The 19,296-nt window shown below is 45.7% G+C and overlaps 1 protein-coding gene across 1 annotated transcript in view; it reads left to right on the top strand.

Moving 5' to 3' along the window:
• Window positions 1-19,296, top strand: part of XRCC5 (X-ray repair cross complementing 5) — a 39,278-nt gene that overhangs the window by 5,699 nt on the left and 14,283 nt on the right. The window contains exons 6-13 of the mRNA XM_073647467.1: window positions 438-614; window positions 822-936; window positions 1,554-1,692; window positions 3,640-3,752; window positions 4,086-4,148; window positions 6,707-6,844; window positions 7,471-7,561; window positions 7,647-7,774. Of these exons, the coding sequence (XP_073503568.1) occupies window positions 438-614; window positions 822-936; window positions 1,554-1,692; window positions 3,640-3,752; window positions 4,086-4,148; window positions 6,707-6,844; window positions 7,471-7,561; window positions 7,647-7,774 (964 nt within the window). The remainder of the gene's footprint in view (window positions 1-437; window positions 615-821; window positions 937-1,553; window positions 1,693-3,639; window positions 3,753-4,085; window positions 4,149-6,706; window positions 6,845-7,470; window positions 7,562-7,646; window positions 7,775-19,296) is intronic.

Raw genomic sequence — 19,296 nt, 5'->3', positions numbered from 1 at the left:
GCCGCCTCGCCGTGACCTCGGGCTTCAGGCGCGGGCCGCCTCGCCGTGACCTCGGGCTTCAGGCGCGGGCCGCCTCGCCGTGACCTCGGGCTTCAGGCGCGGGCCGCCTCGCCGTGACCTCGGGCTTCAGGCGCCGGCCGCCTCGCCGTGACCTCGGGCTTCAGGCGCCGGCCGCCTCGCCGTGACCTCGGGCTTCAGGCGCCGGCCGCCTCGCCGTGACCTCGGGCTTCAGGCGCCGGCCGCCTCATTCACTGGAGGTAACTGATACATTGTAACGAGTGCCGCACCAGTGTGAGGAGAATTAGCTCGGGATGTTTAGACCTGCAGGGCTCCAGTCACTGACATGGAGCGTGCGAGGAATATCCGGGGGCTTTTATCTGTCCCCTGTGCCGGTCACCGTGCGTTATAACTATATAATGGTCTCTCCGTCCGCACAGTTTGCCGTTCCCTGTGGATGAGGATGAGGACGGAGCCGGTGACGGGGGAGATGATGGCCGGCGGCTCGGCCCGGGCAAAGGCCTCTCTGCCCAGCAGAAGGATGGTATCCAGATGGTGCGGCAGATCATGTTCTCTCTGGAGGGTGAAGACGGCCTGGGCGACATCTATACCTTCAGGTAATAGCACATGGTGGCCAAGCAGAGCTGCAGTGTAAATCATGGGGGACAGAGCTACAGCCTGAGCTTGTGGTGAGGCAGGAGGGGGATAATAGACCACGTAGGACTCCAGAAGTCGCTGGACCATACCGGCTGCCCATTTATTCACAGGCCACACTCTTTTTTTTATGAGGTCGGTGACATTTTTCTGTTTTTCGGGGGGTTCAGGGACTCGCTGGAGAATCTCTCCATGTTCAAGAAGATCGCGAGGCGTCCCATGCCGTGGCCGTGCGTGCTGACAATAGGATCCAACATTTCCATACGAATCGTGGGATACAAGTCGGTGAGTGTCAGTCACATGATCAGCGATTGCCCGCAGTTGTCAGCCAATTGTCATTTATAGTGAGAATATCGACCGCCAGACAATCCGGGCGCCTCTGATCCCCTTTGCGTGATCCTCTTTTTCCCCATGAGGAGATATTAAGGGCATGTTGGGAGTTATAGTCCCCCAGGATCACTGCCGTACATATCAGATTGTTAGTGAATCTGGAGAGATCCACGGAGACGACGGCTCATGGATGACGCCAGAGACAATAGACTGCTGAAAATTACCCCTCAATAAATATGGCGCCAATATTGGTATAAAGAACTGCGCTTGCTGTCAGTGAATGGCTTAAAACCAGCACAGACCCAACAGCTGAGGGTTTGTTACAGTTGTATCCAGTGCAGACTATCCTCTGTAACAAAGATTGATACGTTTTCCCTGCACTGATACATTGTGACAAACTGTCGAAGCAGCAGAAGGATTTGTGTTGCTGCTGATATGATCCAGACTGAATCCAATTGTAGCAAACCCCCAGCTGTGACAACGATCACTATTTGGTTTCACTGACAGCAATCAGAGATCTTACAGACGGCGAAAGCGGATACTTTGGTTTAAGCCTATTTATGCCGCCCCAGGTCACCGAGGAGAAGGTGAAGAAGAGCTGGATGAACGTGGACGCCAAATCCCTGAGGAAGGACGACGTCCAGAAAGAAACGGTTTTCTGTCTGAATAACGACGAAGAGACTGAAATCGAGAGAGATGACACCATACAAGGTGCGGGGACCGGCGACGAGACACGGGGAGCCTGGAAAGGTCACCGACCCGTCCCAAAACATGGCGTACATTGGCATGGGAAAGTCTGGGCGCCCCTGGTCAGAATTACTGCTATTGTGAACAGTGAACCAAGGTGAAGGTGAAATGATCTCTAATGGCCTAAAGTTACAGATGACACATTTCCTTTTCATTTTAGGCAAAAAAAACATATATTTTTTTTCATCTTTTACATTTTAAAAATTACAATAAGGAAAATGGCCCAATGTAAAAGTTTGGGCGCCCTGCATGGTTAGTATCTAGTAGCGCCCCCTTTTGATAGTATCACAGCTTGTAAACGCTTTTTGTAGCCAGACAAGAGTCTTTCAGTTCTTGTCTGAGGGATTTTCCTCCGTTCTTCCTTGGAGAATTCTTCCAGTTCTGTGAGATTCCTGGGGCGTCTTGCATCCTCTGCTATTTTAAGGTCTAGCCACAGATTTTCAATGATGTTCAGATCAGGGGACTGTGAGGGCCATTGTAAAACCTTCAGCTTGCGCCTTTTGAGGTCCTCTATTGTGTATTGTGACGTGTGTTTAGGATTATTATCCATTTGTAGAATCGTCTTTTCATCTTCAGCTTTTTTACAGATGGTGTTATGTTTGCATCAAGAATTTGTTGAAATTTCACTGAATCCATTCTTCCCTCTACCAGTGAAATGTTCCCCATGCCATTGGCTGCAACACAACCATAAAGCATGATTGATCCTCCCCCATGCTTAATGGTCGGTGAGATGTTCTTTACCTGAAATCCTGTTCCCTTTTTTCTCCACACATACCTGTGATCATTGTGACCAAAGACTTCTATGTTACCTCATCGGTCCACAGAACTTGTTTCCAGAATGCATCAGGCTTGTTTAGATGTTCTTTTGCCACTTCTGACACTGAATTTTATGGTGAGGATGCAGGAGAGGTTTTCTTCTGATGACTCTTCCATGAAGGCCATATTTGTGCAGGTGTCTCTGAACAGTAGAACAATGTACCACAACTCCAGAGTCTGCTAAATCTTTGTGAAGGTCTTTTGCAGTCAAGCAGGGGGTTCTGATTTTCCTCTCTAACAATCCTACCAGCAGCTCTCACTGACATTTTGCTTTGTCTTTCAGACCTTATCTTGACCTCCACTGTTCCTGGTAGCTTCAATTTCTTAATTACATTTCGAGCTGAGGAAAGGGCAACTTGAAAAAAACTTTGCTATCTTCTTATAGCCTTCTCTTGCTTTATGGCCTCCACCATTATCATTTTCAGAGTGCTCGGCAGCTGCTTAGAAGATCCCATGGCTGCTGTTTTTTGGCACAAGGTTAGAGGAGGTTTTTATAAAGCTGGGAAATTTTCATCACCTGGTCTTTCCTAACTATGATAGTGAACAAGCCATAACCCTAACAGGCTGAATAAGGTCTGAAAACTTGGTCAAAGTTATCTGAGTACACAAGTCTCCAAGGGTGCCCAAACTTTTGCATCCTCCCATTTTCCTTTCTGTAATTTTTAAAATGTAAAAAATGAAAATATATATATATTTTTTGTCTAAAATACAGAGGAAATGTGCCATCTGTAACTTTAGGCCTTTTAGAGATCACTTCATCTTCAACTTGCTCAACTGTTCACAATAACAGCAATAACCTGGGGTGTCCAAACTTTTAGCTCCCAATGGGGCTCAGGTTTAAAGGGCCGTACACAACACACAATATCAGCAACTGTGTAAATGTGAGTGTTGCTTTAAAAAATAAATGTCCAACTCTACATACAGTTTTGTTAGTGATGACATTGATGACTTTCTGATATTCCGGAGGCCATACTTACTTATTAAGGGGTTCTGTCTTGTGATCTTGGGCATGCTGGGGGTTGTAGTGTGGCAGTGGTTAGGAAGACTCATTCTATATGACTCCTGTGACACATTTCCTCCTTTGTTTCTGATCAGGTTTCCGCTATGGGAGTGACATAATCCCGTTCTCAAAAATGGATCAAGATCAGATGAAATACAAAACCGAATCCAAATGCTTCTCCGTTCTGGGGTTCACGAAGGCTTCGCAGGTCCTGCAAATGTTACTGTCCCTTTAATTGAAGGGCCATAAATTATATCAATACTTATGATGCAAAGCCACACGTCACAGACTATACTCTAGTCACATCCAGAGCTGAATTTAATTTTTGCCTACCACTGTACTGGGCGCATTGCATTGTGTGCAGAGCATGGCGCACTTCTGCAGAGCACGCACCACGCAGATCCTGAACTCACAGGAAGATGTGAGGTCTTGCAGAGTTAGAGTGGATGCAGCTCTGGATGTGACTGGAGCATGAGATGTGACATAAGTGAAGCTGCGCTGTAGGATTCGGTTTTTCATGGTGACCCGTCTGTGGTTTCAGATCGAGAGGACGCATTTTCTGGGCAATCAGGTTCTGAAGGTCTTTGCCCCCACCGATGATGAAGTAAGTGCCAGTAGATCTAATAGGGAAGCTGATAACTGATCTCATTAACTCTTCCCAACGCCGTATGTCCATGTGCTACGGGTGTATGGAGCAGATTCCGGTTCAGCGAGCTCTGATGGCGGCTGTTAACCATTTACATGCTGCAGCCAATCCCCGACCACAGCATTTAAGTGGTTCTACTTGTTGTGGCCATCTGTTCACATGCCCATAGCCTGTCCCCCTCCCCCACCAATGGGTTTACCATGGCAGCTGGAGTCTACTGAAGACCCCATCGCAGCCGTCTTTGTGCTTCTATGTAGGTTAAAATCCGAACATAAAATAATTCAACATATGATCACATTTATCGCCGCGTCCATAAAGGTCCGATCTCTCAAAGCATAAAAATTATGTAACTTGTATGATCATCAAAGAAAAAAATTGTAATGACAAAATAGTTTTATTTATATATACAATATACAGTACAGACCAAAAGTTTGGACACACCTTCTCATTTAAAGATTTTTCTGTATTTTCATGACTATGAAAATTGTACATTCACACTGAAGGCATCAAAACTATGAATTACCACATGTGGAATTATATACTTAACAAAAAAGTGTGAAACAACTGAAAATATGTCTTATATTCTAGGTTCTTCAAAGTAGCCACCTTTTGCTTTGATGACTGCTTTGCACACTCTTGGCAATCTCTTGATGAGCTTCAAGAGGTAGTCACCAGAAATGGTTTTCACTTCACAGGTGTGCCCTGTCAGGTTTAATAAGTGGGATTTCTTGCCTTATAAATGGGGTTGGGACCATCAGTTGTGTTGTGCAGAAGTCTGGTGGATACACAGCTGATAGTCCTACTGAATAGACTGTTAGAATTTGTATTACGGCAAGAAAAAAGCAGCTAAGTAAAGAAAAACGAGAGGCCATCATTACTTTAAGAAATGAAGGTCAGTCAGTCCGAAAAATTGGGCAAACTTAGAAAGTGTCCCCAAGTGCAGTTGCAAAAACCATCAAGCGCTACAAAGAAACTGGCTGACATGAGGACCGCCCCAGGAAAGGAAGACCAAGAGTCACCTCTGCTTCTGAGGATAAGTTTATCCGAGTCATCAGCCTCAGAAATCGCAGGTTAACAGCAGCTGAGATTAGAGACCAGGTCAATGCCACACAGAGTTCTAGCAGCAGACACATCTCTACAACAACTGTTAAGAGGAGACTTTGTGCAGCAGGCCTTCATGGTAAAATAGCTGCTAGGAAACCACTGCTAAGGACAGGCAACAAGCAGAAGAGACTTGTTTGGGCTAAAGAACACAAGGAGTGGACATTAGACCAGTGGAAATCTGTGCTTTGGTCTGAATAGTCCAAATTTGAGATCTTTGGTTCCAACCACCGTGTCTTTGTGCGGCGTAGAAAAGGTGAACGGATGGACTCTACATGCCTGGTTCCCACCGTGAAGCATGGAGGAGGAGGTGTGATGGTGTGGGGGGGCTTTGCTGGTGACACTGTTGGGGATTTATTAAAAAATGAAGGCATACTGATCCAGCATGGCTACCACAGCATCTTGCAGCGGCATGCTATCCCATCCGGTTTGCGTTTAGTTGGACCATCATTTATTTTTCAACAGGACAATGACCCCAAACACACCTCCAGGCTGTGTAAGGGCTATTTGACCAAGAGGGAGAGTGATGGGGGGCTACGCTAGATGACCTGGCCTCCACAGTCACCAGACCTGAACCCAATCGAGATGGTTTGGGGTGAGCTGGACCGCAGAGTGAAGGCAAAAGGGCCAACAAGTGCTAAGCATCTCTGGGAACTCCTTCAAGATTGTTGGAAGACCATTTCCGGTGACTACCTCTTGAAGCTCATCAAGAGAATGCCAAGAGTGTACAAAGCAGTCATCAAAGCAAAAGGGGGCTACTGTGAAGAACCTAGAATATAAGACATATTTTCAGTTGTTTCACACTTTTTTGTTAAGTATATAATTCCACATGTGATAATTCATAGTTTTGATGCCTTCACTGTGAATGTACAATTTTCAAAGTCATGAAAATACAGAAAAATCTTTAAATGAGAAGGTGTGTCCAAACTTTTGGTCTGTACTATATATATATAATATATATATATATATTATATATATAATATATATATAATATATATATATATATATATATATATATATATATATATATATATATATATATATATATATATATATATATATATATATATTATATATATATATATATATTATATATATAATATATATTTAGCAGCAATAAAAGTGATAAAAAAGCTAATTAACCCCACGATGGTATCGGTGCAAAACATCAGCACGCCACGAAAAACAAAAGCCCTCGCAGAGCACCATCGCCTGAAAGACACACATTTATTATTTATTTATTTTTTACAAAGATTCTGAATATTTAGAAAAAAATAAACGTCGAGCCCGTCCTTCAGATTCCGTCTTGTTTCATGTCGGCTGCAGATCCAGAAGAAATGTACAAATCCGCAGCACATTTAGTTCTTCCTGGATCCGCTCTGCCCCGGCCTCATGTATCTGGTTCTGTTCCTCAGGCCGCCGCCATCGCTCTGTCCACACTGATCCGCGCTCTTCATGACATGGAAATGGTCGCTGTGGTGCGGTATGCCTACGATAGGCGGTCTAATCCTCAGGTCGGAGTGGCATTCCCTCACATCAAGGAGAAGTACGAGGTGACTACTATGTAGCAAAGATGAATAATGTCATGTGAAGTGCATTGTGGGAGAGAAACTGCTGCATAGCTAGGAGTGCAGCTCTGGAGTATAATACAGGATGTAGCTCAGGATCAGTAATGTAATGTATGTACACAGTGACTGCACCAGCAGAATAGTGAGTGCAGCTCTGGAGTATAATACAGGATGTAACTCAGGATCAGTAATGTAATGTATGTACACAGTGACTGCACCAGCAGAATAGTGAGTGCAGCTCTGCAGTATAATACAGGATGTAACTCAGGATCAGTAATGTAATGTATGTACACAGTGACTGCACCAGCAGAATAGTGAGTGCAGCTCTGCAGTATAATACAGGATGTAACTCAGGATCAGTAATGTAATGTATGTACACAGTGACTGCACCAGCAGAATAGTGAGTGCAGCTCTGGAGTATAATATAGGATGTAACTCAGGATCAGTACAGGATCAGTAATGTATGTACACAGTGATTGCACCAGCAGAATAGTGAGTGCAGCTCCAGAGTACACTCCAGATGATGTATGTAGATCTTCAGGGGTTGTGTATATCTGGTTGATACCATCCCTCTGCTGATACATTGTTACAGATTTCTCCTCTGCTTGCAGTGTCTGATATATGTGCAGCTGCCGTACATGGAAGATCTTCGTCAGTATCTCTTCCCATCGCTCAGCAATAATAATAAGTTCCGGCCCACAGGTAGAGCGTTCCTCACCTCCAGGTGTCTCTTTGTGACTGCTGTTGTTTGTTCGGCTTAGTTTCCTAAACTCTGATGTTGTTGCAGACGCTCAGCTCACCGCTGTGGACTCGCTGATTGACAACATGAGTTTGGTTCAGGAAGATGATGAGGGGATTGAAGATTTATTCAAACCAAGCAAAATTCCAAATCCCCAGTTCCAAAGATTATTCCAGGTGAAAGCTTAACCCCTCCTTGTTAAAAAAAAAAAAAAAAAAAAAAAAAAAAAAAACTTTGGGAAAGAGGAACTTGTAGACGTGTTCATTCTGAGTCTCCTGTGTTCAAGAATAGGACGGAGCTCCCTGCATACAGATTTATACAGCCACCACTAGGGGGAGCTCACTGCATACAGATTTATACAGTCACCACTAGAGGGAGCTCACTGCATACAGATTTATACAGCCATCACTAGGAGGAGCTCACTACATACAGATTTATACAGCCACCACTAGAGGGAGCTCACTGCATACAGATTTATACAGCCACCACTAGGGGGAGCTCACTGCATACAGATTTATACAGTCACCACTAGAGGGAGCTCACTGCATACAGATTTATACAGCCATCACTAGGAGGAGCTCACTGCATACAGATTTATACAGTCACCACTAGAGGGAGCTCACTGCATACAGATTTATACAGCCACCACTAGGGGGAGCTCACTACATACAGATTTATACAGCCATCACTAGAGAGAACTCACTGCATACAGATTTATACAGCCACCACTAGAGGGAGCTCACTGCATACAGATTTATACAGCCACCACTAGGGGGAGCTCACTGCATACAGATTTATACAGCCACCACTAGAGAGAACTCACTACATACAGATTTATACAGCCACCACTAGGAGGAGCTCACTACATACAGATTTATACAGCCACCACTAGGGGGAGCTCACTACATACAGATTTATACAGCCATCACTAGGGGGAGCTCACTACATACAGATTTATATAGCTACAACTAAGGGGAGCTCACTACATACAGATTTATACAGCCACCACTAGAGGGAGATCATTGCATACAGATTTATACAGCCACCACTAGGGGAAGCTCACTGCATACAGATTTATACAGCCATCACTAGATGGAGATCACTACATACAGATTTATACAGCCACCACTAGGGGGAGCTCACTGCATACAGATTTATACAGCCACCACTAGAGGGAGATCATTGCATACAGATTTATACAGCCACCACTAGGGGAAGCTCACTGCATACAGATTTATACAGCCATCACTAGATGGAGATCACTACATACAGATTTATACAGCCACCACTAGGGGGAGCTCACTGCATACAGATTTATACAGCCACCACTAGAGGGAGATCATTGCATACAGATTTATACAGCCACCACTAGGGGAAGCTCACTGCATACAGATTTATACAGCCACCACTAGGAGGAGCTCACTACATACAGATTTATACAGCCACCACTAGGGGGAGCTCACTGCATACAGATTTATACAGCCACCACTAGAGGGAAGCTCACTGCATACAGATTTATACAGCCACCACTAGGAGGAGCTCACTACATACAGATTATACAGCCACCACTAGGGGAGCTCACTGCATACAGATTTATACAGCCACCACTAGGGGGAGCTCACTACATACAGATTTATACAGCCATCACTAGGGGGAGCTCACTACATACAGATTTATACAGCCACCACTAGAGGGACCTCACTGCATATAGATTTATACAGCCACCACTAGGGGGAGCTCACTGCATACAGATTTATACAGCCACCACTTGGAGGAGCTCCCTGCATACAGATTTATACAGCCACCACTTGGAGGAGCTCACTGCATACAGATTTATACAGCCACCACTTGGAGGAGCTCACTGCATACAGATTTATACAGCCACCACTAGGGGGAGCTCACTGCATACAGATTTATACAGTCACCACTAGAGGGAGCTCACTACATACAGATTTATACAGCCACCACTAGGGGGAGCTCAGTCCATACAGATTTATACAGTCACCACTAGGGGGAGCTCAGTCCATACAGATTTATACAGCCACCACTAGGGGGAGCTCACTGCATATAGATTTATACAGCCACCACTTGGAGGAGCTCCCTGCATACAGATTTATACAGCCACCACTAGGAGGAGCTCACTGCATACAGATTTATACAGCCACCACTAGGGGGAGCTCACTGCATACAGATTTATACAGTCACCACTAGAGGGAGCTCACTACATACAGATTTATACAGCCACCACTAGGGGGAGCTCAGTCCATACAGATTTATACAGTCACCACTAGGGGGAGCTCAGTCCATACAGATTTATACAGCCACCACTAGGGAGAGCTCACTGCATATAGATTTATACAGTCACCGCTAGGGGGAGCTCACTACATACAGATTATACAGCCACCACTAGGGGGAGCTCACTGCATACAGATTTATACAGCCACCACTAGGAGGAGCTCACTACATACAGATTTATACAGACACCACTAGAGGGAGCTCATTACATACAGATTTATACAGCCACCACTAGGGGGAGCTCACTGCATACAGATTTATATAGCCACCACTAGGGGGAACTCACTACATACAGATTTATACAGCCACCACTAGAGGGAGATCACTGCATACAGATTTATACAGCCACCACTAGAGGGAGCTCACTGCATACAGATTTATACAGCCACCACTAGGAGGAGCTCACTACATACAGATTTATATAGCCACCACTAGAGAGAGCTCACTACATACAGATTTATACAGCCACCACTAGGAGGAGCTCACTACATACAGATTTATACAGCCACCACTAGGGGGAGCTCACTACATACAGATTTATACAGCCATCACTAGGGGGAGCTCACTACATACAGATTTATATAGCTACAACTAAGGGGAGCTCACTACATACAGATTTATACAGCCACCACTAGAGGGACCTCACAGCATATAGATTTATACAGCCACCACTTGGAGGAGCTCACTGCATACAGATTTATACAGCCACCACTAGGGGGAGCTCACTACATACAGATTTATACAGCCATCACTAGAGGGAGATCACTACATACAGATTTATACAGCCATCACTAGGGGGAGCTCACTACATACAGATTTATACAGCCACCACTAGGGGGAGCTCACTGCATACAGATTTATACAGCCACCACTAGAGGGAGATCATTGCATACAGATTTATACAGCCACCACTAGGGGGAGCTCACTGCATACAGATTTATACAGCCACCACTAGGAGGAGCTCACTACATACAGATTTATACAGCCACCACTAGAGGGACCTCACAGCATATAGATTTATACAGCCACCACTTGGAGGAGCTCCCTGCATACAGATTTATACAGCCACCACTAGCGGGAGCTCCCTGCATACAGATTTATACAGCCATCACTAGAGGGAGATCACTACATACAGATTTATACAGCCACCACTAGGGGGAGCTCACTGCATACAGATTTATACAGCCACCACTAGAGGGAGATCATTGCATACAGATTTATACAGCCACCACTAGGGGTAGCTCACTGCATACAGATTTATACAGCCACCACTAGGAGGAGCTCACTACATACAGATTTATACAGCCACCACTAGGGGGAGCTCACTGCATACAGATTTATACAGCCACCACTAGGAGGAGCTCATTACATACAGATTTATACAGCCACCACTAGGGGGAGCTCACTACATACAGATTATACAGCCACCACTAGAGGGAGCTCACTACATACAGATTTATACAGGTACCACTAGAGGGAGCTCACTACATACAGATTTATACAGCCACCACTAGGGGGAGCTCACTACATACAGATTTATACAGCCACCACTAGGGGGAGCTCACTACATACAGATTATACAGCCACCACTAGAGGGAGCTCACTACATACAGATTTATACAGCCACCACTAGAGGGAGATCATTGCATACAGATTTATACAGCCACCACTAGGGGGACCTCACTGCATATAGATTTATACAGCCACCACTAGGGGGAGCTCACTGCATACAGATTTATACAGCCACCACTTGGAGGAGCTCACTGCATACAGATTTATACAGCCACCACTAGGAGGCGCTCACTGCATACAGATTTATACAGCCACCACTAGGGGGAGCTCACTGCATACAGATTTATACAGTCACCACTAGAGGGCGCTCACTACATACAGATTTATACAGCCACCACTAGGGGGAGCTCAGTCCATACAGATTTATACAGTCACCACTAGGGGGAGCTCAGTCCATACAGATTTATACAGCCACCACTAGGGAGAGCTCACTACATACAGATTTATATAGCCACCACTAGGAGGAGCTCACTACATACAGATTTATACAGACACCACTAGAGGGAGATCATTACATACAGATTTATACAGCCACCACTAGGGGGAGCTCACTGCATACAGATTTATATAGCCACCACTAGGGGGAACTCACTACATACAGATTTATACAGCCACCACTAGAGGGAGCTCACTGCATACAGATTTATACAGCCACCACTAGAGGGAGCTCACTGCATACAGATTTATACAGCCACCACTAGGAGGAGCTCACTACATACAGATTTATATAGCCACCACTAGAGAGAGCTCACTGCATACAGATTTATACAGCCACCACTAGGGGGAGCTCACTACATACAGATTTATACAGCCACCACTAGGAGGAGCTCACTACATACAGATTTATACAGCCACCACTAGGGGGAGCTCACTACATACAGATTTATACAGCCATCACTAGGGGGAGCTCACTACATACAGATTTATATAGCTACAACTAAGGGGAGCTCACTACATACAGATTTATACAGCCACCATTAGGGGGAGCTCACTACATACAGATTTATACAGCCACCACTAGAGGGACCTCACAGCATATAGATTTATACAGCCACCAATTGGAGGAGCTCACTGCATACAGATTTATACAGCCACCACTAGAGGGAGCTCACTACATATAGATTTATACAGCCACCACTAGAGGGACCTCACAGCATATAGATTTATACAGCCACCAATTGGAGGAGCTCACTGCATACAGATTTATACAGCCACCACTAGGAGGAGCTCACTACATACAGATTTATACAGCCACCACTAGGGGGAGCTCACTACATACAGATTTATACAGCCATCACTAGAGGGACCTCACAGCATATAGATTTATACAGCCACCAATTGGAGGAGCTCACTGCATACAGATTTATACAGCCACCACTAGAGGGAGCTCACTACATACAGATTTATACAGCCACCACTAGAGGGACCTCACAGCATATAGATTTATACAGCCACCAATTGGAGGAGCTCACTGCATACAGATTTATACAGCCACCACTAGGAGGAGCTCACTACATACAGATTTATACAGCCACCACTAGGGGGAGCTCACTACATACAGATTTATACAGCCATCACTAGGGGGAGCTCACTACATACAGATTTATATAGCTACAACTAAGGGGAGCTCACTACATACAGATTTATACAGCCACCATTAGGGGGAGCTCACTACATACAGATTTATACAGCCACCACTAGAGGGACCTCACAGCATATAGATTTATACAGCCACCAATTGGAGGAGCTCACTGCATACAGATTTATACAGCCATCACTAGAGGGAGATCACTACATACAGATTTATACAGCCACCACTAGGGGGAGCTCACTGCATACAGATTTATACAGCCACCACTTGGAGGAGCTCACTGCATACAGATTTATACAGCCACCACTAGGAGGCGCTCACTGCATACAGATTTATACAGCCACCACTAGGGGGAGCTCACTGCATACAGATTTATACAGTCACCACTAGAGGGCGCTCACTACATACAGATTTATACAGCCACCACTAGGGGGAGCTCAGTCCATACAGATTTATACAGTCACCACTAGGGGGAGCTCAGTCCATACAGATTTATACAGCCACCACTAGGGAGAGCTCACTGCATATAGATTTATACAGTCACCGCTAGGGGGAGCTCACTACATACAGATTTATACAGCCACCACTAGGAGGAGCTCACTACATACAGATTTATACAGCCACCACTAGGGGGAGCTCACTACATACAGATTTATACAGCCACCACTAGGGGGAGCTCACTGCATACAGATTTATACAGCCACCACTAGGAGGAGCTCATTACATACAGATTTATACAGCCACCACTAGAGGGAGCTCATTACATACAGATTTATACAGCCACCACTAGAGGGAGATCACTGCATACAGATTTATACAGCCACCACTAGAGGGAGATCATTGCATACAGATTTATACAGCCACCACTAGGGGGAGCTCACTGCATACAGATTTATACAGCCACCACTAGGAGGAGCTCACTACATACAGATTATACAGCCACCACTAGGGGAGCTCACTGCATACAGATTTATACAGCCACCACTAGGGGGAGCTCACTACATACAGATTTATACAGCCATCACTAGGGGGAGCTCACTACATACAGATTTATACAGCCACCACTAGAGGGACCTCACTGCATATAGATTTATACAGCCACCACTAGGGGGAGCTCACTGCATACAGATTTATACAGCCACCACTTGGAGGAGCTCCCTGCATACAGATTTATACAGCCACCACTAGGAGGCGCTCACTGCATACAGATTTATACAGCCACCACTAGGGGGAGCTCACTGCATACAGATTTATACAGTCACCACTAGAGGGAGCTCACTACATACAGATTTATACAGCCACCACTAGGGGGAGCTCAGTCCATACAGATTTATACAGTCACCACTAGGGGGAGCTCAGTCCATACAGATTTATACAGCCACCACTAGGGAGAGCTCACTGCATATAGATTTATACAGTCACCGCTAGGGGGAGCTCACTACATACAGATTTATACAGCCACCACTAGGAGGAGCTCACTACATACAGATTTATATAGCCACCACTAGGAGGAGCTCACTACATACAGATTTATACAGCCACCACTAGGGGGAGCTCACTGCATACAGATTTATACAGCCACCACTAGGAGGAGCTCACTACATACAGATTTATACAGCCACCACTAGGAGGAGCTCACTACATACAGATTTATACAGTCACCACTAGAGGGAGATCACTACATACAGATTTATACAGACACCACTAGGGGGAGCTCACTACATACAGATTTATACAGCCACCACTAGAGGGAGATCACTACATACAGATTTATACAGCCACCACTAGAGGGAGATCACTACATACAGATTTATACAGACACCACTAGGGGGAGCTCACTACATACAGATTTATACAGCCATCACTAGAGGGAGATCACTACATATAGATTTATACAGCCACCACTAGGGGGAGCTCACTACATACAGATTTATACAGCCATCACTAGAGGGAGATCACTACATACAGATTTATACAGCCACCACTAGGGGGAGCTCACTGCATACAGATTTATACAGCCACCACTAGAGGGAGCTCACTACATACAGATTTATACAGCCACCACTAGGGGGAGCTCACTGCATACAGATTTATACAGCCACCACTAGGAGGAGCTCACTGCATACAGATTTATACAGCCACCACTAGAGGGAGATCATTGCATACAGATTTATACAGCCACCACTAGGAGGAGCTCACTGCATACAGATTTATACAGCCACCACTAGAGGGAGCTCACTACATACAGATTTATACAGCCACCACTAGAGGGAGATCATTGCATACAGATTTATACAGCCACCACTAGGGGGAGCTCACTGCATACAGATTTATACAGCCACCACTAGAGGGAGATCACTGCATACAGATTTATACAGCCACCACTAGGAGGAGCTCATTACATACAGATTTATACAGCCACCACTAGGGGGAGCTCACTACATACAGATTTATACAGCCACCACTAGGGGGAGCTCACTGCATACAGATTTATACAGCCACCACTAGGAGGAGCTCATTACATACAGATTTATACAGCCACCACTAGGGGGAGCTCACTACATACAGATTATACAGCCACCACTAGAGGGAGCTCACTACATACAGATTATACAGCCACCACTAGAGGGAGCTCACTGCATACAGATTTATACAGCCACCACTAGAGGGAGTTCTTTGCATACAGATTTATACAGCCACCACTAGGGGGAGCTCCCTGCATACAGATTTATACAGCCATCACTAGAGGGAGATCACTACATACAGATTTATACAGCCACCACTAGGGGAGCTCACTGCATACAGATTTATACAGCCACCACTAGAGGGAGATCATTGCATACAGATTTATACAGCCACCACTAGGGGGAGCTCACTGCATACAGATTTATACAGCCACCACTAGGAGGAGCTCACTACATACAGATTTATACAGCCACCACTAGGGGGAGCTCACTGCATACAGATTTATACAGCCACCACTAGGAGGAGCTCATTACATACAGATTTATACAGCCATCACTAGAGGGAGATCACTGCATACAGATTTATACAGCCACCACTAGGGGGAGCTCACTACATACAGATTTATACAGCCACCACTAGGGGGAGCTCACTACATACAGATTATACAGCCACCACTAGAGGGAGCTCACTACATACAGATTTATACAGGTACCACTAGAGGGAGCTCACTACATACAGATTTATACAGCCACCACTAGGGGGAGCTCACTACATACAGATTATACAGCCACCACTAGAGGGAGCTCACTACATACAGATTTATACTGCCACCACTAGAGGGAGATCATTGCATACAGATTTATACAGCCACCACTAGGGGGAGCTCACTACATACAGATTTATACAGGTACCACTAGAGGGAGCTCACTACATACAGATTTATACAGCCACCACTAGAGGGAGCTCACTACATACAGATTATACAGCCACCACTAGAGGGAGCTCACTACATACAGATTTATACAGGTACCACTAGAGGGAGCTCACTACATACAGATTTATACAGCCACCACTAGGGGGAGCTCACTACATACAGATTATACAGCCACCACTAGAGGGAGCTCACTACATACAGATTTATACCGCCACCACTAGAGGGAGATCATTGCATACAGATTTATACAGCCACCACTAGGGGGAGCTCACTGCATACAGATTTATACAGCCACCACTAGGAGGAGCTCACTACATACAGATTATACAGCCACCACTAGGGGAGCTCACTGCATACAGATTTATACAGCCACCACTAGTGGGAGCTCACTACATACAGATTTATACAGCCATCACTAGGGGGAGCTCACTACATACAGATTTATACAGCCACCACTAGAGGGACCTCACTGCATATAGATTTATACAGCCACCACTAGGGGGAGCTCACTGCATACAGATTTATACAGCCACCACTTGGAGGAGCTCCCTGCATACAGATTTATACAGCCACCACTAGGGGGAGCTCACTGCATACAGATTTATACAGTCACCACTAGAGGGAGCTCACTACATACAGATTTATACAGCCACCACTAGGGGGAGCTCAGTCCATACAGATTTATACAGTCACCACTAGGGGGAGCTCAGTCCATACAGATTTATACAGCCACCACTAGGGAGAGCTCACTGCATATAGATTTATACAGTCACCGCTAGGGGGAGCTCACTACATACAGATTTATACAGCCACCACTAGGAGGAGCTCACTACATACAGATTTATATAGCCACCACTAGGAGGAGCTCACTACATACAGATTTATACAGTCACCACTAGGGGGAGCTCACTACATACAGATTTATACAGCCATCACTAGAGGGAGATCACTACATACAGATTTATACAGCCACCACTAGGGGGAGCTCACTACATACAGATTTATACAGCCATCACTAGAGGGAGATCACTACATACAGATTTATACAGCCACCACTAGAGGGAGATCTTTGCATACAGATTTATACAGCCACCACTAGGGGGAGCTCACTGCATACAGATTTATACAGCCACCACTTGGAGGAGCTCCCTGCATACAGATTTATACAGCCACCACTAGGAGGAGCTCACTGCATACAGATTTATACAGCCACCACTAGGGGGAGCTCACTACATACAGATATATACAGCCATCACTAGAGGGAGATCACTACATACAGATTTATACAGTCACCACTAGGGGGAGCTCACTGCATACAGATTATACAGCCACCACTACGGGGAGCTCACTGCATACAGATTTATACAGCCACCACTAGGGGGAGCTCACTGCATACAGATATATACAGCCATCACTAGGGGGAGCTCACTGCATACAGATTTATACAGTCACCGCTAGGGGGAGCTCACTGCATATAGATTATACAGCCACCACTAGAGGGAGCTCACTACATACAGATTTATACAGCCACCACTAGTGGGAGCTCACTACATACAGATTTATACAGCCACCACTAGGGGGAGCTCACTACATACAGATTATACAGCCATCACTAGAGGGAGCTCACTGCATACAGATTATACAGTCACCACTAGAGGGAGATCATTACATACAGATTTATACAGCCACCACTAGGGGGAGCTCAGTCCATACAGATTTATACAGCCACCACTAGGGGGAGCTCAGTCCATACAGATTTATACAGCCACCACTAGGGGGAACTCCCTGCATACATATTTATACAGCCACCACTAGGGGGAGCTCACTTTTTGGAGCCCTGTAACACGCGACCAGAGCTCTGTGAACTTCTTAGTACGCCTGGTATTCCAGGCACCTCTATAATTAGTTGGCTCAGCGTAAGGAGGTTCATCAGTCTCCGGCTTGCTGGCCACGGATTAACAACGTGGCCAGTGCTCCTGGGAATGTCGTTGCTCAACTCTCATATTTGTGCTTTAATTCTCTTACTTGCCTCCAATAACGAGACACACGACAGATCTGCTGTCATATAACATATATACCAAATGCTGATAAGTGGATATATCATTTTGGTGAGAGCTGCTGCCGCCTCGCTGGTCCGGACGCCTCCACTATGGATTTATTTATGACATTACTGATGAATCTGCGTCTGAGCGCGGCGTCCGTGTCACCAGGAGTCTCCACGACTGAGCCCTCGAAGTCCGGACCCTCCGTGTCTGCTCACCTGCAATGATGGAGTCATGACACAATGATCCCTATATATAATATTCTTTGTCTGGGAAAGCTGGGTTACCATTCTTATGATGGCCATTACACCTTGCACATAGTCACTCTGCTTTCCTGGTTCCCAAGCAGCAGATCTGCTGACGGAGCTCTGACTGATCCGCTACATCACCAGGCAGATCTGCTGACGGAGCTCTGACTGATCCGCTACATCACCAGGCAGATCTGCTGACGGAGCTCTGACTGATCCGCTACATCACCAAGCAGATCTGCTGACAGAGCTCTGACTGATCCGCTACATCACCAGGCAGATCTGCTGACGGAGCTCTGACTGATCCTCTACATCACCAGGCAGATCTGCTGACAGAGCTCTGACTGATCCGCTACATCACCAGGCAGATCTGCTGACGGAGCTCTGACTGATCCTCTACATCACCAGGCAGATCTGCTGACGGAGCTCTGACTGATCCGCTACATCACCAGGCAGATCTGCTGACGGAGCTCTGACTGATCCGCTACATCACCAGGCAGATCTGCTGACGGAGCTCTGTCTGATCTGCTACATCACCAGGCAGATCTGC

The sequence above is a fragment of the Phyllobates terribilis genome, unplaced genomic scaffold (assembly GCF_046119375.1).
Source record: "Phyllobates terribilis strain yellow unplaced genomic scaffold, ASM4611937v1 Scaffold_9__5_contigs__length_417890890, whole genome shotgun sequence".
Lineage (NCBI taxonomy): Eukaryota > Metazoa > Chordata > Amphibia > Anura > Dendrobatidae > Phyllobates > Phyllobates terribilis.
The sequence above is the reverse complement of the archived record's forward strand: the minus strand, read 5'-3'. Positions and strand labels throughout refer to the sequence as shown.